Below are 20,126 nucleotides of genomic sequence, written 5' to 3'. Positions count from 1 at the left end.
ACTAAGATGAGAGACAATAATTTCTGGATGTATTGTCAATATATAATGCTGATCCACGCTTGACCATGATAGTCCTTCAGATTTTTAATCCATGAAATCCAAAAACTGTTGTCTAATTTTATGTCATCTCTGAGATCTGTTCGGCATATTATTGATTCGCTATAAGCATGGTAAAATGATAAAAATAATTTTGGCTTCCATAAAATCCCATTGTTCATTAAGAAAATAATTAACGATGGTCTACCATTCTGATATCAGTTTTCTAATGCAAGGGAACTGAGTTTATCAAAAAGAAAAGAAAGGAAAAGAAGAACTGTACTTTTTTTTTTTTTGTAAAAAGAACTGTACTTTATTTTTTATTTTTTGTGTAAAGAAAGAGGATTGTATCTTTAGAAGATTCGCCACTAAGGAAATCAAAACCACTTTGATAACATCATCTTTTTCTAGCTCGAATGAGCATCTGGAATGGGGACGTAGCACCAAGTTCAGGAGCAACTTTAAACACGCAAAGGCAGCTTGTTTGATCTCCTTAACGTTCTCCCCCTACTAAAAGATCGTTTGAGCCACCTAAGGGATATGTGGCTCCTAATAAAGCGTATTATGGTGGGCTTGTCACGTCATGTACAGGAGCATACGTGGACGTGCAAAGGGCGGCTATAGTTTCCTTTTCCTTGGACACGTCAATAATTAATCAGTCAATCACCAAAGTAGTATGATAGTTTCTCACCTAATTACCAACCAAAAAGGAGGGCTACAAACACAACTTGTCATGGTAGGCGGAACGTCATGTCCAGGAGCATTTTTAGACATGCAAAAAAAGCAGCATCATTTATGTTTTTTGTCCTGGTACACGTCAAATAATTGCTTGGTCTCCCAACGGATACGGTCCAATGGCGTTTCTACTTCAGTTGTTTCTCGGAGTAGAAACTTAAATTTTTTATGGAAATAACATGGTTGTCACACCACTAAGGCACTAACTATGGTTTTCTATGTCATTTGATGAGCTAGTCAAAATGATGCATTGTAGAGAATGTTCTATTGATTATGCCCATAATGAGGTACATAATGCTACTTTTGATGAGCCATTTTTTCATGCAACTCTTCCAAATGAGTAAATATCATATCAATTTTCTATGTTCTTATGGTGAACAGGATGTGTAAATGTGTAGGTGTGTTCATGAACACAAGCATATGCCCGTATTTGTAGAGTTCTTTTTAGCAAGTATGCCACGTCTAAAAAACTTCAGAAAGTTTTGCTCTCTGCTTCATTTTGGTGTTCTACATCTGTAGATATCAATTTTGGATCTGTCATTTGCACTCACGTCATGGCTTCTGTCTTCAACAAGCATTCTGAACCTGTCATTCAGTTCTCATTGCATGCTGAGAGGTGCTTTATTAACATCTGCTGTAAAACAAGTCAGCAACATTTCTCCATTAATTTTACTATTTTTTCATACAAATACCCAATTCGCTGCATTATGTGCCCCAAGCTCAAAATAACATCCATCGACCAGCTGTCTGACAAAAAGCTCGCTGTTGGTAATGCATCTCTATCGGATTAACTGTACTAACCAATTTTTGGGTCTACTTGGATGCTCGGAACATTTCATGATACTCCTTAACGCTTCATACCATCAAATCATCATGCCATCATCATTACGTGTATGCATTCGGCAATTCTACATGAAAGTTATCAAGTCTAATATCACATTTGTATATTGGGTCTACTTAGATGCTCGGAACATTTCATGATACTCTTTGACACTTCATACTATCAAATCATCATGCCATCATCATTACGTGTTTGCATTCGGCGCCTCTACATGGAAGCTATCAGGTCTAATATAACGGTTGCATTCATTTTATCAATTTTCTGTATTTAAGGAGCATAGATCTAGCTCATTTCATTAAATTAAGCATATTTTTGGCAATTTTGCTTCTAAGTTGAGCACAATTTTATAGCGAGTTCAATAATCTACTACTTTTATTGGCTGATATTGACAGCGACTATTTTGGATCTTGCTGCCTGAGTATGAGAGCAATGCAATATTTGTCAAACTGGGGCGCTGATGATGAATATGAATTTGCACAAGCTAGGCAGGTGTGCAATAGTGAATCACGAAAACAATAAATAAACTTAATTTTTTTTCATTCAGAGACTGATGAATCTTAACATCTTCTTGCTATTTGCTATCCAACAAATAGCAAGAAGATTGTATTTTATCAGCGCAGATCCAAACATGGATACAGTTCGAACTTGGGGGCTTTTCATCAGAGATGATTAAACACATCATTGATAATGAAACGTTAGAAGAATATCTTGGTCTAACTCCAAAACTAGCTTTATGATCTGATGGCAGCCATAAAATCCTATGGCTCATTAGAAAAGCATAAATGGGTAATTCAATTACAGATGGTTTACAACTCTGCATAAGATATCAGTTATCTAATTCAAGGTTCGCAGAAAAGAAAGGAGGAAATATATATCACTTTATTTTTTTATCTTTTGGGTGAAGTAGAATGATTGTATCTTTGGAGGATTCCTCCACTGAGGAAATCACAACCACTGATAACATCATCTTTCTTTAGCTCCAACAAGCATCTGAAATGGGGACACAGCACCAAGTCGAAGAGCATCCTGAGACAAGCACAAGCAGCCTGTTAATTTTATCTCATGGCCACTACTAAAGAACCAGTCTGAGCTAGTTATCAAAAGGACATGTAGCTCCTAACAAAATGTATTAAGGTGGGCATGTCATATCATGTACAGGAGCATCTTTGGACATGGAAAAGGTAGCTTTAGTTTCCTGGGACAATTCAATAATTACTCAATCACCAAAGTAGTATGGTAGTTCCTGACCTAATACCAAATAAAAGGGAGGTTCCAAACAAAACGAATGATGATAGGCGGAAGGAAAGGTCATGTCTAGGAGCATATTTAACATGCAAAAAGGAGCACCTTTGATGTCTTTCGTCCTTGGGCACTTAAAATTAATAATTACTTGGTCTCCCAACGGATGTGGTCCACTGGAGCTCGAATGGCCGAAATCGGTGGTTTTTTACTTCTTTGTTTGTTTCTTTGTACCAACTTACAAGTTGTTTCTCGTTTCTCCCCATTTTTATTTTAGATTTTCTTCCATCCTTTGATGAGTGGAAATAAAATGGTGATCACACCACTAACTCTGGCGTTCTATATCCTTTTGATGAGCTAGTCAGGATGCTGCATTATAGAAAATGATCTATGACACCGGAAACATCTGACTGCAAAATAAAATGTTTTAATAATGTTGACTGCTTATGTAGATGAAAATAAAAGGGAGAAATTGTGCATCAAATGGACGCTAAGAGGACTTTTATATGAAAAGACACGAAGATGCTGTGCCGGGGGGGGGGGAAGGACTTGGTGATGCTTTCAAAACAATCAAACCCATAGAACAAAAGCATACATACTGTATACGTGAGTGTATATACATACATACATATATGTATGTATGTATGTATGCAAGCATGCATGCGTGTGCATACATGTATATGTATATGTATAGTATAAAAATTTTGCCGTGATTGCATTTCAAGAAACTAATATAAAATTTTGCTGGACACTTTGCAGTGCAATTGCAACATTCTATTTTGACCAAATCCTATGGCTCTTTATCTTTTCTCGTGTCACTTTGCATGCCTTTTAATTTGTTGAAGTGCTTAGTGGCAGTGTTTCTTTAAAAGGAGTTAACAAAAGGATGAAAAACAATGTTCAAAAGTCTCTATCAGATGAAGCTCGAAAGCTGTATTCAAACCAAACTTGCACGATCTTGTGTTACCACACTAGAAATGCTAATGCCAGAATTATTTTTCTTTGAGGAGAGGTCCCAGAAATTCGTTTTTACAAAGTAATACAATTTAATTAATGCTCATATTTGGTGTTGCATTGAAGAAGAGATAAAACATTATCTTGGATTACATTCGTTGTAGGATATTAAGTACAAAATCAATTATAGGTTTTATCTTAGCTATCCCTTTATTCTCACAACATGCATCCGAGTGTATGTGCACAGACATATCAATGTCTTCAAAAAGACCATGTCCTCAAATTCTGTATTATTGAGAAAGGGCAACCAATTGGACAAAATATTCTCCTTCCAAAGGTAAGCGTCACCAAAGTGACTTTATTGAAAGAAAACAAGCTGCAACTCCCTGGTTTTCCCAACAAAAAGCAAAGTTAAGACCGTAGATTTTGCATGATCACACTTAACAGACTTCCTTTTGTTCCAATAATTCTATCTCAAAGACCCACATGAGATCCTTTGGTCTTGTCACCTACAATCAGTCAACATGATCCTTTTTTAAATTGGTGGTTGTTAAGAAAGAAACCTCACCCATGATTATGCTTCAAATGAACTCTCCCATTTGTTATGGTCCGCAAAAAGCCTCTATTTCATAATCAAAGAAGTTATTCTAATCATCTTAACAAATTGATTAGAGAAGAAAACCAATTACATCAGCACATAGTTTTGTTCTTTGATGGTAATGATCTTACAGTTGAAAGGAAGCATGTGAAATGTCGATGACACCGAAAAAAGGTTTAGTGGGGCTGATAAGGTTGACATTGTTCATCAAGACAGTAACATATAATAGAGGTTGGTGGATTTGCAGCTTGCTTTTCCACTTTGCCATCATTAGGTTTCTAGATCGTGTGGGTGGTCCAAAGCCTAATCAGAATGATTGCAAGGCCGAATGGGCAAATTGTCAATGGAATAACATGTCTCCCTTCTATTTGTCCTGTCATCCTTTGTCATGTCAAATTATAAGATCATCATACTAAATTTGTTAATCTGTTTGTAAGATAGAGTTTAGCTGAACCATTGTCGATCGAATGCTGTCTTCCTCTCTAGTCATGATTAGTCTTTTATAAACAAAGTAACAGTTGTAGCCAGTATATACTGACTTTGAAAGAAGCTGAAGAAGAAGGCAAGCTCGTAAAGTGCGATTGGCTAATGAAATAGTAACTCTGTTCAGACTTGGCTGCCCCACTTGGTCGACCGGATTAATTGAGTTAACAAGCTAGATCATACAATTAAATGTATTTTATTTTCCTATTTCATAAGTTTGTTATGTTGCATGCATGATTGATATGATTGCATCCTTTAGCAAACAATCGAAATTTATGGATTTACATGTCGGTGATAAAACCCATTTCCAGACATTAGCGAATTGAATTTACAATGTAAACGACTTGAAGCACGAGGACTAAAGACTAAACCAAGCAGCATTGCAGCATGCTATTGAGACGTGCAAATAAGTGATCGCTAGGGAAAAAAAGTGACAATAGGTGCAAAATTTTAGATGCCCTTTCAATTCTTCCACTCTGTAAACATATAGCTTTAGTGGATTTCTACAATAACGATTAAAAATTTTTCTATCTTGATAAGCTGGTAGCTACTAATAAAAATATTTAATCTAGATATTCTTATCCATATTCATGCAACTAGTTTAGGTCCCCACCGACCGACCAACGTGGTCAATTTTCGTAGATACGCCAATTCCTACGGCAATCTTTGAACAAGCGGCGAATAGAACGTACAAGTATCATGTGAGCCTGCGGTAATCCCAACTTTGTTTCCTTCTACGTAAGACCAAATACAATGTTGAGGACAAACGACACGTGGGATCTCCTCTAAAAACTTGTTCTCAGGAGTTCCTTAGGTGCATTAATCCTCTTATCTAGACCAACCACTAATTACAAAGCCTAGATGACATCATGACATCACCGAAACTTTAGCCTCTTGTAGAATAACTATTTGGAAAGGTGGTCTTTAGGAGAACTTGATTTGAGCACTGCTTTTACTGTGGCTTTGGTGGGGAAATGCCAAAGGATATATAACGGAATACAATTCCATTTCACTACATTCCACCAACTACTTCTTGCCATTTTGTTTTCAAATGTATTTACTCTGTTACTGGTTGAAAGTATGCCCACGTTCTCTTTTGTGCTGTCTGCAACTCTACAAACCTCACCATATCAAACCCAAAACCTAAGAAAGCCGGGGCTAAAGCCTCACATTCCAGTCCCTACATAGAGATTCCTAATATATTTAAAAGTTATGCACAAGCAATCCATCCAAGGCCTCTAGTCTATTTAGAGATTACCCTCAGGTTGCTTGCTTTTGGGATTCCTTTATTGGACTGCAAGCTAGCATGGGATTCTTCACAGTATAGAAAACTAAATGCAGTTGGTTGTTGAGAGGTGGTGAAGGAATTTGCGTCTGTTTCTGCATTGTTTATGTTCAGCTGGGTATTGTTTATGCTTGAAATGTTACTATAATTACCTGAGAACACTTCGGAAAGGAGGGATTTCTTTCAGGGCATATCATGTGACTGCTTTTTATTGATCTCCAAATAAATATTGGCAGTTATTGAGACCAGCCATGAAGATAAAGGAAAGGCTTTGCTTGCAGCTCTGGGTTAAGCTAGAGGAATAGCTACCATATATATATATATATCTATTCTAGTGATCTCTAGTACTGTAGGAGATTTTTGTTTTCCTTTTGTCATTGTATGGAGTTTAGGTTGCTAGAATTCAACAAGGTGGATGAGTGCTGCAGGCAGTAACTAAATTTGAGTTTTTTTTTCTTTTTTTTTGGTTTTCTCTGTGTGGAAAGAGAAGTCTCTCTAGCTTGAAAGAATGCTTGCTCTGGAAAGAGGACTTTTCATGAGGTTAGCAAGTTTTCTGATTCTTATTCTTCTTGCTCCATTGGTGGATTCATCTCGACACCTTCATAAACCAATTCAAAGCCACAAGACCCGCCAACATGAACCACTGAAGGTAATTCATTCTGTTTCAAGCTTGCAGTTCTTTTAAATTTAGCATTTTAATGAACTTTTAAAAGGATTCCTTCTCCATGGGCTTTTCTGATATTTCTAATTCAAGTGTATGATGAAAGTGACGATTATTAATACTTGAATTAGAATTGTTCCCCTTAATAAATTCCGCTATCAATCTTTGCTTGCCGTTTCCATCAAAAAAAAAAAGGAATTAGAATTGTTCCTTCTCTTTCTTCTGTTGGTTGAGGCGGGAGATAGTAAAGCTTGCTAATTATTCATGCATAAAGAGGAAAGAGAAATGTTAGCGTCACCTTCGCTTTCCATTGTGTTGACAGAATGTGTGTTTTTTTTTTTTTTTTTGACGTTGCGTTGACAGAATGTGTTAGTGTAGATACATAATCCAAAAAGCTCTCTTTTTGACTTCCTTGGGATAATTCTTGCAGCTGACTCCAAAACTTTCATTACAAATCAAACTCCATGCATTCCTCCTCTGGGCTTCCATTGGTTTCTTGATGCCTGTTGGGATAATCATAATTAGGATGTCCAACAGAGTCAAATGTGGAAAAAGGCTCAATGTTCTCTTCTACTCCCATGTCATTGTGCAGGTAAGATCAATCACATGTTACATTATCCATCGCATTTTATTTCAACAACAAAAAAAAAAAAAAAAGGAAAAATCCATGGCATTCACATTGCACAGAACTATATTTAATCTACTCTATTTCTCTCCAACTACCCTTTTGCTTCCCTCGTCATTGTTTTGAGCAACCAGCAACACCTGAAGAAAGTTTAAACTCGGCAAACTGTTACTGGTGATTTGAAAGGCATTTTTTAAAAAAATAATTGATTTTACTCCACTAAGTCTCCCCATAACATTTTGTCATGTAACCTTCCACCCTCATATCTTCATTTTCTCTTCATTTCAAGTGACAGATGACAGCTGTGCTGCTTGCCACTGCCGGGGCAGTTCTCTCCATAGTGAACTTTGAGAATTTCTTCAACAATACTCATCAGAGGGCAGGGTTGGTAGTCTATGTGTTGATATGGATTCAACCTTTGATTGGCTTTCTCAGGCCTCACAGGTATGAAATACAATTTTACGCATTAAATTGAACATGGATATATTGCTTGCTTTCTTTTATATTTTTTGATCAAGATCTAGAATTGAGTTTTCTTTTATTGTTCTAATCTTTGTCAGAGGAGTGAAAGCAAGGAGCATATGGTACTTTGTGCATTGGCTACTTGGAACTGGAATTCCTATCTTGGGGATCATAAATATTTACATTGGTCTGCACACCTACCAAGAGAGGACCTCCAGAAGTGTAAGGTTGTGGACTGTTCTCTTCACTGCAGAGGTTGTGATCATTGCTTTCATCTATCTTTTCCAAGACAGGTGGGATTATATGATGAAGCAGGGAGTGAGCCTAGGTGAAGAGCAGGTCAGACCCACTGATCATTTAACATCTCCAAGTACTAGTCAAAAGGAGTTGGCATCAATATCTTAGTGGAGAGCCAAGATTCCATGGGAGTAGAATTGGCTCAAACTCTTCTGTCCTTCCATCAGTGCATTCTTTTACCAAGTTCCAATAGTGAGTATTTTGGAAACCATAATGATGGAATGGAAGCATTGGAATGAGAAAAGGAGAACATATTTTGGAAATATAGTGAGGGCTTTGTCGTTAGAAAATGTCTGAGATGCAGTCAGCTGCTCCGAGTTGGGATCCATTGTGTAATATAAATTTAAGCATCTGTGTATACTGATCAAAACAGGATTAATTTCAACTTCCAAGTCAGTCATCTTCATTTTTGTAATTCTAAAGTTTATTTCATCTTTTGTAACAATACAGTAATTAAACGTGTTTATGTTCTGAGTCATGCTAAAAATTATGTTGGACAATGATCTAGCGATAGCCTGTATCTCCAGTTCTTCTATCCCAATCTAAAGGGTTTCCTGTGCAAAACTACTGCTGTAGTAGTGTGCTTTCCAAGTCTATAAGCTTTCACTAATTTTTTTTGTGAAAGCGGCTTGTTTGAGAGGTGAAAGTATCTTTCAGATAACAAAATGATGTAGTGACGATCACGAGCGACAACAACTTTTATCATTCAAGACTATTTTTGTGAGTGGTGGTCGCATTGATACATATTTATTCTACCAGGTTGAATTACAACATTAAACTAATTTGTGTATATATTTACACAAAAAAAAAAAATGTCCGCATAAATATCCTATGCCATGTTAAAATACCTAAATTGATTACCTAGCTTTCCGTAAATCACCGACTTCCTTGTTAGTTTTTTTTTTTTTTTTGAGTAAAAGGGGGGTAAAAACCACCCATCCTTTATTGCAAATGAAGAGGGAAAATACAAGGTTACAGAGCTCTGTACTCTATGTAACCCAAAAGGGACAAGGATAAAAACAAACAAGTGCCAAAACTGCCAATCTTACGTACAAGCAATGTGAGAAAACAGAGCATTAGAGATTAGAGAGGATCATAAGAGGTGTTATTTCAATCTTTGACCAAACTTTTGTAAATTCTGGTAACTCTGAGATCTTGCAAAGCAAAGACCAACCTTTGAAATGAGTAAGAGCATTGGCAGCCACTGAATGAATAGATGAGTTTTTATGGAGGAAAAGCCTTGCATTGCGTTCTTTCCAACAATTCCAGGTCACAGCTGCAAGAAGCATTAAGGTCACTGGTTATGTCTTCTTGTGGAAGTTCCTTATAATCCAATCCAAGAGAAGATTGTGGATGAAGTACTTCTAAAGCAGAACAAACAGCCTTCCAAATGCTAGAGAAGAAGGGGCAGGTGGAGCAGAGCTGATCAGTGGATTCAGGCACCTGGTTACAGATAGCACAGCCATCCAAGAAACGTCTAGTTTTCTTCCCAAGTAGTTCTCTAGTGTTGAGTTTGTTTTTCCAGCATAACCACAGGAAGCATTTGATCTTCAAAGGGGTACTAATGCTCCAGAGTGAAGAAGCAAATTTGCACTTGACACCAGTAGTATTTAGGAAGCAATATAATGAGGAACAGGAGAAATTACCACTGCTATCTGCTCTCCAAGAGATTTGGTCATTCCCCATGTTCAAACTGATGCGGTTGAGCAGACTTCCTATGTAAGTTCTAAGCTAAACTTTTACAAGCCGAGCCTAGCTCTTATTTTAAATATGTTACCTGTGATACCCGGTCCTAATTTATACAAGCCCACCAAGATTAGGCCCACTAAACTCACTTAAAAAAAAAAAAAGACTCCCAACTTTTTCCTCCCCTTGCTCGATTAGGAGAGGGTCTCCTAAGGTAAATAAGAATCCTAGGAAAAGCTCTATAAAACCCTTCCTTCCTTCTCCATAGCCGGCCACGATAAGCACCAATTTCTTCCTCTTCTTTCTCTCGGATTTTTCCGTTGAAGCCACCGATGCCCTCTTTGTGTTTGCCTCAAATCCTCACCGGAGACCTCACCGGAGAAGGAGGTAAGCCCCGGCCCTCCTTCCTCTCTTCCTTCTCTTTCTCATGGCATCGTGCACCCCGCCGGCCATCGGATTCTTCGAAAATCCCACAAAAAATAAAACTCTATTTTTCTCTGTTTTGAACGAGCCTTCTCTATCCCTTTTCCGGCCACCAGCGCCGCCGCCCATTGTCCCGCACCCATGAGTCATGACCCCTACCTCTCTAGTTTCCTTCTCTGGAGGTTTGGCCCTTGATGATTGGCCGGTAATCAGAAAAATCAAAGAAAAGTGGGGTGGTCTCCTGTTTTTTCGATTTTTTTTCTAATTTCTTGTCGGTCGAATCTTGCTGCCAACCATCTCTGGCTCCACCACCGTCGATCGCCGCTATCGGACCTCCGATCATGCCACAACACCTCGTCGAAGCACGAGCCACCAAGCCCCTTCCCCCCTTGTGTCTCTCCCCTGTTCGGCCAGAAAAAGAAAGAAGAACAAGAAAAGAAAAAGAAAAGAAAAAAAAAGAGAGAGAATTTTCTCTCTCTCTCTTTCTCTCTCTAGAGTCTTTCTACTCTCTCTCTTTCTCACTCTAACTGCATCATGGATCCTAGAACAAATTTGAGATGAAAATAAGATGATCTGAAATCACTTCGAAATTCATGCAGTAGGTTGGATCCCAGTCCGACCCTTATTCGAAATTTATAGCATTTGATCATAGTTAATCCATATTGAATCACCTTGATATGACCTCTGATGATCTCGATCATATTTGCCTCGTCTGAAGGATACGAAGATTCTCTCTCCACTTTTTCTCTCTAAAAAGATCATTTTCTCTCTCTACTTTCTCTCTCTTCATGGATTTTCTCTCTAAGAGTTTTACGGATCAGTGAAGGGTCTAGGTATTTAAGTAATCCCAATCTTGGTTGATCCTATAAAAGGTCTTAGATTTATATTATTAGGATCATGTATCTGTAACTTTTTTATATTCATGATTTTTATGTTTAATCCTAATCATGTAGAGATGCAATTGTTATACAAGAAGGTATTGAGCAAAATATCTTGATTTCGATTCGTAGATTGAGGAGCTCATCAATTTTTATATTTAGATCGATCATCGGTAGAGATAAGAATTTCTATACATGATCACCATTATATATACTACTTTTATTGTTGGATTTGTATCTTTGATTTTATATCATTGGATTCGTGTTGATTGATTATCATGTTGAGATACTATTATTTTTTGTATGATTTTTCAATGTACATATATTGTATGTTAATATGTATGTATGTTAGTGATTGATGATATGATTATATGGATATGACATATTTATTTTGATCACACTGTAAATCAAAATTTATTTGGTGAAATCAACATATAATAATCAAATGAAAGAAGAAGAAAAGAAAGAAGAAGAAGAAAAGAAAAAGAAAAGAAAAAAAGAGAGAGAAGATTTTCTCTCTCTCTCTCTTTCTCTCTCTAGGATCTTTCTACTCTCTTTTTTTCTCACTCTAACTGCATCATGGATCCTAGAACAAATTTGAGATGAAAATAAGATGACCTGAAATCACTTCAAAATTCGTGTAGTAGGTTGGATCCCAGTCCGATCCTTATTCGAAATTTATAGCATTTGATCATAGTTAATCTATATTGAATCACCTTGATATGATCTCTGATGATCTCGATCATATTTGCCTCATCTGAAGGATACAAAGATTCTCTCTCCACTTTTTTCTCTAAAAAGATCATTTTCTCTCTCTATTTTCTCTCTCTTCATGGATTTTCTCTCTAAGAGTTTTACGGATCAGTGAAGGGTCTAGGTATTTAAGTAATCCCAATCTTAGTTGATCCTATGAAGGGTCCTAGATTTATATTATTAGGATTATGTATCTGTAACTTTTTTATATTCATGATTTTTATGTTTAATCCTAATCATGTAGAGATGCAATTGTTATACAAGAAGGTATTGAGCAAAATATCTTGATTTCGATTTGTAGATTGAGGAGCTCATCGATTTTTATATTTAGATCGATTATCGATAGAGATAAAAATCTTTATACATGATCACCATTATATATACTATTTTTTTGTTGAATTTGTATCTTTGATTTTATATCGTTGGATTCGTGTTGATGGATTATCATGTTAAGATACTATTATTTTTCGTATGATTTTTCAATGTACATATATTGTATGTTAATATGTATGTATGCCAGTGATCAATGATTTGATTATATGGATATGACATATTTATTTTGATCACATTGTAAATCGAAATTCATTTGGTGAAATCAACATATAATAATCAAATGAAAAAGATATTATTTGGACTAGCCTCATCATGTCCAACAGCCTGCAAGGAGCTTATGCCTGGGATAGCTTACCAGGAGTTTATGCCTAGGATAGCCCCCATGGGCTTATACATGGATCAGTCGGTCAGAAGCTCATGCCTGGGATAATCCGCAGGAGCTTATACCTGGGACAATCCCCATTGACTTTCATATGTGGGACAGCCAATCAGGAGCTCATGTCTGGGACAGTCTTGATGGATTTATGAGTGAAAATTTGATCGGATGGAGATTGAGGCATAGTCTTGGTTAGTTCTGAGCCAGAAAGAAAAAGGTTAAAGATCATATGATTATGAAAAGAGAAATAGAGGACGACATATGAAACTAATGCTGAATAAAAGTGTTTCATTTATTAATATATGATGATGCATCTCTTTTGACAAAACAGATAATTTATAAATGTTTACAGTATTCTGGATATTGGTCAACATGAGATTTTATATTTTATTGCTTATTCTTATTTTCAAATTATATTATTATATTAGTTTGATATGCAGAATTTTTACTGGACTGTAAAGCTTACACTCCTCCATTTTTTCTTTTCTTCTCAAAATTGCAGGATGCTCATAATTTGCTATGGTATGGATTTACGAGTGAACAAATGTATAGATAGAGTGTCATTGATACATGATCGGAAGATTAAAGAAATTTAAATTATAATTATGCAAGTTTTACTGATTATTATTAAAATTAAATATTATGGATATTGAAGTTGAAATAAATTATTTTGAGACTTGGTATATCCTAAAGAATGTGTGGTCATCAGGTATCCGATCCAGATATTGTGCTCGGGGGGTGACATTACCCATCCTTGTTCCGGTTTGAATGCCATGATTGTTCTATGATTCAGAAGGTTCCAGATAAGCCACGCTCTGACGAATGCTTTCCATCTCTGCCAACGTCAATGCATCGGATGAAGAGAAACATATACATGCTTCATAATGAAAAGAAAAAAAATATGGCCGTAGACGTTGCGGTGAGCAATTCGCTGATCAATGTTTATGTCCGGTGCGAAAGAATGTCTGATGCCGAGAAGGTGTTTACCTGCATGCCAGAGAGAGATGTTTCGACGTGGACGGTCATGGTTTCAGGCTATGCAATGAACGATAGTTTGGAGAAGGCCATGAATTTGTTCAATATGATGCCATGCAGAAGCACGGTTCCTTGGAACTCAATGATCAGCTCATGTCAGAGAGAAGGATACGATGAAGTGGCTTTGGAATTGTTCTGCAATACGAGGAAACTGGGTGAGGTTCCTCAGAAGTCGGCATTTCTTGCGGTTCCAAAGGCAGTGTAAACCTGCAGTTACTGGACAATAGTAAGTGGGTTCATAGTCGCCTCCGGAAACCGGCATGAATTAAGATGGTTGATGTTGGATTTACTTCGATGGATATATATGCCAAATGTGGTGAGCTTTTAGATGTTCAGAAGGTTTCTAGCGAAATTTCAGAGCATAACGTAGTATCATGGTCCATCGCACTGGCCGGCTATGCTCAAAGTGGGTGCATTCCGGAGGCTGAGAGGATTTTTAATGTATGCCATAGAGAAAGTGATCTCGTGGAATGTTATAATTGCTGGCCTGAGCAGAATGCAATGGAAGATAGAGCATTTTTCATTGATGTGATCAAGGATAGCATGAAACCCAATTGCTTTACACTTACAAGCCTCCTTAATGGGTGCTCAATCTCCAATATATTAGTAGTATAATAGTTTCTAGGTATGTGATAAAAATGGGCTTGCAATCAGATGCTTCAATAGCGAATTCTTGGATCACTGTGTATGGGGAGCAAGGAAATGTGGGAGATGCTCGTCTAGTCTTTGACATGATACCTTGTGATGATGTGGTCTCATGGACAGTAATTGTAGCTACTCATGCTTCTGCTAATGATGGAGGTGAAGCTAGAAATATTTTTGGTCAGAATGCCGCAGAAAAACCTAATATCTTGGAACACACTGATGCTTGGCTGCCTTCAAGATAGCAGACACATTAAATACAACTCTGTAAATGGGATGAGCAACCTACATGCACTATCATTCTTTTATGAGGTAGGGCAATCAGAGATCAAACCTGGTAAATTCTATTATAACTGTGCTCTATGTGCTTGTGCTGCTCTAACGTTAGAGCTCTAGAACAGGCCAGAGCAATCCTTAGCAGAACTGTCAAAAGAGGGTTCATATCAGATTTGGGAGTGGGGAGTGCATTAATCACTATGTATGGGAAATGTCGAGCTCTTAGTGAAGCAGAAATGATTTTACAGCATGGCCAACCATGACATGACATCTTGGAATGCATTGTTAACAGGATATTCCCAGGATGGGCAAGGAAGTGGAGTCCTAGATTTCTTTGAGAAAATGCAAAAATCAGGAGTTCAGGCAAAAAATGTCACATTTATAAGCTTTTTCTCAGCTTGCAGTTATGTGGGAGAGGGTGCTGAAGGTCAGAAATTCTTTGATTCTATGGAGAAAGACAATGGTATCTGTTCTTATGATTGTATGATAGACATTTTTGGACGAGCTGATCATCTTAATGATGCCAAATTTAGTATAATAACCATTTCAACAGAACCGGATGCAGCTGTATGGGAGTATTACTTTGGAGCTTGCAAAGTATATGGAGATACTTTGATTGGTAGAAGAGCAGCAGATCAAATCTTAAATTTGGAACCAGATAATTCTGCTTATATTGCACAGGTTGAGTCTTTTGCACCAGCTAGGATGTGGGAAACTAAGAGCAGCAACAAGCAAGAAAAAATTGGCCAGCATATGATAGTTTAGTAGTTATGGGGTCTTACAAATGATATCAGAGCCATTCCCGGAGGTACTATCGTGTGGGGCCATGCTGAAATAGGGGATATTGGGGCCAAAGTGGGTCTTAATAAGGATGTCAAGAATTTAAATGGAGGAGATTGTGATAGTCCCATACCGGACAAAATGAAAAAATTGGCCAGCATATAATAGTTTAGTAGTTACTAACTAATAACTGGATCTAGGTATTTTGGGCTGAGGTACTACGGTATGGGGCCATGCTGGAACAGGAGATATTGGGGCCAAAGTGGGTTGTCAGGAATTTAAGTGGGGGAGATTGTGATAGTCCCATACGGGACAAATTGAAAAAATTGGCCAGCATATAATAGTTTAGTAGTTCAATTTGTCCGATATGGGACTATCACAGACTGTTGATACCAGCAGGGGCTTCCATCCATACAACACTTTAGAACCTGTAAGGTAGCATGGTGGTAAAAACATGCGCTCTTAATTCATGGAAAAAGCTGGACATAACCAGTGAATATAGCAATAGACAATATGACCACTGGAAGAAAACTTGATGTTTCTTCTCCGTGAAATGGTCAAGGAATTCCAACTTGCTTGCAGCCTTTTACCTAGTGGAAGGCTGAAATCACCTTCTCTGTCCCCGACCAGTTCATCAAGTTGTTCACGAATTGTAGGCTTGCGAGTGTCACCATCACTCTCATAACCTGTTAGGGAAGTCTACCTGAGTCATACTGGAACAGGGTGTTGTTTTTTATGAATCTATAAGATGTTGAAGGCCTTTCAGACAATCTCTAGATAACATTTACTCACTGCTGCCGGGGGATGTTGAAGATGTCAGTTGTTCCAAGAGATCCAGTTGAGTGCGTGCAGAAGAACCTATCAATATCATGCATACAGGCATGAGTTATTAGTTTGTTTATGAAATGAAGCTCCAAAGATATCAAACAGGAAACACAGCAGACTAGTTTTTTCCAGTCGGAAAGACAAGATCCGCAGCTGCATTTCTAGATAAACTGAAGAGCCATTAGATGGTATGGCTTGGCCTGTCATCTATTCCAGAATTTTTCAAACACTTCTAAACAGTCGAACAATTACTTGAACTCCTGAGTTTTAGGAGGCATCTTCATCAAAATGATGTTTTCATCAAAGCAGATGATGGGCTCTAATCATTGAAGTTGTAGTTGAAAGGCTAGTGAACCATCAGCATTTATTTGTGTATCATGACATCCAAACTCCAAAGGTTAGTGATCATTCTAGTTCTTAAATAATATTTCATGTGTAACTTATTCCAGCAGGCAAAATAAACAAATTAGCTTCCTTTTCCCCCTATCATCAGTGACAACCAATAGTAGCTTAGACGTGCGTATGGCTAACTAAACTTTCTCATGAATATTGAAAACAAGAATGAGAAAGTTCATGATGTCATAGAGAATTGAATGATGAACTGACATGATGGCTTGGACGTGCAGGGGAGAGATTCGAGAGAAGAGGAAGCCTCTTCATGCCCAGGGAAGGGAAGGGGCTAGAGTTGGTGCAGCGAGGGCCAACGGGGATCCCAATTCCCAAGGAAAAACTGTTGGGGTATAAAATAAATGCAACAACTGATAGAAGTAAACTGCAACAGAAGAAAACAAAATCAGTTCCGAGCAGTTTGGTAATCGCTAATTCATGAACCTAGCTTGAGAAACGTCCCTAAAGGCAAAGGAGCCGTCTATGATTTAAAATTCTAGAAAGGTACTGACCACTCTCAGTTTGTTCTTTGGATTAGAAGTTTCAGTTTGTTGTGCTGTAAATTGGATACTTGCTCCTACATGATCAAGATATCATTCCTATTGTCTTATGATTTAAAATTCTACAAGATATCATTCCTATTGCCTTATGATTTACCATGCAAGTATTCTTGTCGTACAAATATTCTTTCAGAAAAGTGGTGCTTCTGTGTCCTCAACTTGTTACGCTGGATATCTACATGACTTTTTGTTTGCAATTGAAACTGAAGAGAACAATTCTACCTGTTAGACTCGGTTCCTCGGCAACACCTTCTGACCGTGCTACTTTACAAGGAGGTAAATTCTTCTCTGAGCTTGTTAAACTAGGACTAGTGTATGATTTTTTATTTGAAACCTCTCTGGAGCCTGAATCCTGGGAGCTGTTGGGAGAGAGGAGGAAGGGGCGATATTCCAGGCCATGAATTCTCTAAAAAGGTTTGGAGAATTGCATGTGGGTTATATCTTCTGAGAGTAATGCTCTGTGGTTATATTATGTTTGTTTATCAACCACAGAAACGGAAAAACTAAGCACCACAGGTTTGTATTTGTGAGAGTTCAGTTACAAGCTTCGCCAGTATGTTCTGGGTTTGCAGCAATTGCGGTATGTTGGCCCCCCACGCACGATACGAGCGCCGACCAAACGGACCTCGTTAGAACTTCGCCAAAGCAAGCCTCAGGTGCAACGCGCGCAGGTGCACATACTCAGAGAGAATATTTTATGGTCCGATGCATTATGGACCTTTCGCTCCGCGCTCACAAATAGAGAAGGAGAGAATATTTTTAGGACTCGTTTGGTGTGTGGGAAGAATTTTTCTTCCCTCAGATATTATTGATTTTTGAGAATATGATAGACTGAAAAAATAATTTTAGTATGTTTTGGTGATTATAAAAAAAATATCCGTCATATCTTTAATCAATATAAAACTATATTTCTTTGCTCCCAAATTTTATATAAATAATAATATAATATTTTATATAATATAATATAATATAATATAATATAATATAATATAATATTAGATCATAAATATATATTAATAATTATATTAATATTAATATTAATATTAATATCATATAAAATGATGGCATCAAAAATATATTTTTGGAAAAAAATGATTTCTAATTTTCATCTCATAGAAATTTCAAAAATCCATCTCTCAAATGAATTTTTTTTCATAAATCATAAAATTGTATTTTCATGGAATGAACTTTTTTAATCCCTCACTTTTAGAAACCCTAACCAAATAAGAAGATTTTGAAGTCATACTTTTCTCCTCCACTTCTCGCAAGCCAAATGAGTCTTTAATAATTTAATGCATTGATTATGGGCCCATGGATTCTCATTAGAATTTGCTATAGCCAGCACCACATGTGACGCACTCGCATTCACATATAAATAAATACAAAAAAAATATTTTTATGGGCAGATCTTTGGATCCCCATTAGGATTTGCTGAATAAAATAAGAGCACCACATGTGGTGCGCGCAGGCATCATATCAAAACCTATGCTTCACAACAATCGTAATGGGGATCCAAGGGTAAATACTCCATGGAACTATCAAACAATCTGCTGAGCCTCGTAAACAAATTTTTCCTTGGGGAGGCAAAGCAGCTGACCATTTTTTTTGCTAAATGACTGGGTAGCACTCCCACAATTTCTGAATATTCTCCTCTTCTAGTAACATTTAATTCCATTCCCTTGCGCGAGCCATGAAAAGAGTTTAACGCAGAGGCTGGTTAGCACCTGCCACCGACAAAGTTATTTGATGCGTCGGCAAAATGTAAATATTTGCATAGGAGCTACCTGTCATAATCTTCAGGCATGACAGCACCTAACTTGTACCGTGGAAGTTGTCATACCGTAAATTATTTTATTTTTAAAATAAATTAAAAAAATCTTAAAATCAGGAATAAACTATATTTATATTTAATTATTAAAAAAATTATCATATATATATATATATATATATATATATATACTCTGTGGAGGCACTATGGGATGTTGCCAACTTAGCTTCTCAAATGAGTTTGGTTGTGCCATCTAAATAGAAAAGTATTAAAAATCTCCACCGATTTAAAGAAGTCCCTTACGAAACGTCGCGACCCGAACTCCCGCAACTCTATGCGAGCACCGACGAACTCTAGCCACCGTCCAAGCTTCCCTATTCGGTTGCTCCAAGCCGGCAACCGCTCGCGATCGGGGCTGGGGAGGGGAAGTGAGGGGGGTTGGTGGTGCCGGAGTTGGAGGAAGAGAGGAGAGAGGGGTTGGTGGCATCGGAGCTGGGGGAGGGGAGAGACGGTTGCCGATGCTTGCACGGAGCTATGAGGGCTCAGGTTCGTCGGGACTGGGAGAGGAAACAGAAGGGGATGGTGATGGGTCGGAGTCATGAAGGAGAGGGGGAGGGGAGTTGGTGGCATCGAAACTGAGAGAGGAGAGGGGTTTTAGTGGTTGCGCAAAGCTGGATACGGTGCGGATGGTGGGTGCGGCACAAACGACGATGGGTGGGGACGGGTTGGTGGCACCGGAGTCGGAGGAGGGGAGAGGCGGTCATTGGTGCTTGCGTGGAGCTGCAAGGGCTCGAGTTCGTCAGGATCGAGGGAGGGAACAGGAGGGAACGGTGATGGAACGGGGCCACAGAGGGGATGGGAAGGGGGTTGGTGGCATCGGAGCCGAGGAATGCGATGAGGGCGAGGATGGGGGGAGACGGCAGGAGGAAGGGAAGGGAAGGAGGAAAAAAGAAAAGAAAGAAAGAAAATATTTAGAGAGGAGGAAGAAAAAATATTATTAGTTTATTACTAATAATAATAATTTAAAATATTATCTTTCTAGAGTGTTAATTTTAAAAAAATATATTTGGAGAGAAAAAAGGTAAAAAAGTAAAAAATATTATTATTTTATTATTAATAATAATTTGAAGCAAAAGAAAAAATATTAATTTTAAAATAATAATAAAAATATTATATTTTTAAAATATT

At 37.6% G+C, this 20,126-nt stretch overlaps 2 protein-coding genes and 1 pseudogene across 2 annotated transcripts; 2 read left to right on the top strand and 1 right to left on the bottom strand.

Annotated features, from left to right (window-relative positions):
• Positions 1 to 6,043: 6,043 nt before the first annotated feature.
• On the top strand, positions 6,044 to 8,701 carry LOC105043125 (cytochrome b561 domain-containing protein At2g30890). The gene is made up of 4 exons (XM_010920546.3): positions 6,044 to 6,820; positions 7,263 to 7,424; positions 7,753 to 7,901; positions 8,018 to 8,701. Exons 1-4 carry the CDS (start codon positions 6,680 to 6,682, stop codon positions 8,322 to 8,324), a joined length of 759 nt encoding a protein of 252 aa, XP_010918848.1. The 5' UTR covers positions 6,044 to 6,679; the 3' UTR covers positions 8,325 to 8,701.
• A 4,780-nt stretch (positions 8,702 to 13,481) lies between these two features.
• Positions 13,482 to 17,739, bottom strand: LOC105044581 (uncharacterized; annotated as a pseudogene).
• On the top strand, positions 13,995 to 14,587 carry LOC140855367 (putative pentatricopeptide repeat-containing protein At3g05240). The gene is made up of 2 exons (XM_073251250.1): positions 13,995 to 14,284; positions 14,326 to 14,587. The coding sequence occupies exons 1-2, from the start codon at positions 13,995 to 13,997 to the stop codon at positions 14,585 to 14,587; spliced, it is 552 nt and encodes a 183-aa protein (XP_073107351.1).
• Positions 17,740 to 20,126: the final 2,387 nt, after the last annotated feature.

The sequence above is a fragment of the Elaeis guineensis genome, chromosome 2 (assembly GCF_000442705.2).
Source record: "Elaeis guineensis isolate ETL-2024a chromosome 2, EG11, whole genome shotgun sequence".
Lineage (NCBI taxonomy): Eukaryota > Viridiplantae > Streptophyta > Magnoliopsida > Arecales > Arecaceae > Elaeis > Elaeis guineensis.
The sequence above is the reverse complement of the archived record's forward strand: the minus strand, read 5'-3'. Positions and strand labels throughout refer to the sequence as shown.

What these genes read in the sequence shown, in the direction of transcription:
- LOC140855367 (XM_073251250.1), top strand. Translation starts at nt 13,995, where the DNA reads ATGGATATATATGCCAAATGTGGTGAGCTTTTAGATGTTCAGAAGGTT. An exon ending in CTTACAAGCCTCCTTAATGG is followed by an intron (nt 14,285 to 14,325) that starts GTGCTCAATCTC and finishes AATAGTTTCTAG; the next exon opens with GTATGTGATAAAAATGGGCT.
- LOC105043125 (XM_010920546.3), top strand. Translation starts at nt 6,680, where the DNA reads ATGCTTGCTCTGGAAAGAGGACTTTTCATGAGGTTAGCAAGTTTTCTG. An exon ending in ACTCCCATGTCATTGTGCAG is followed by an intron (nt 7,425 to 7,752) that starts GTAAGATCAATC and finishes TTCAAGTGACAG; the next exon opens with ATGACAGCTGTGCTGCTTGC. An exon ending in GGCTTTCTCAGGCCTCACAG is followed by an intron (nt 7,902 to 8,017) that starts GTATGAAATACA and finishes AATCTTTGTCAG; the next exon opens with AGGAGTGAAAGCAAGGAGCA.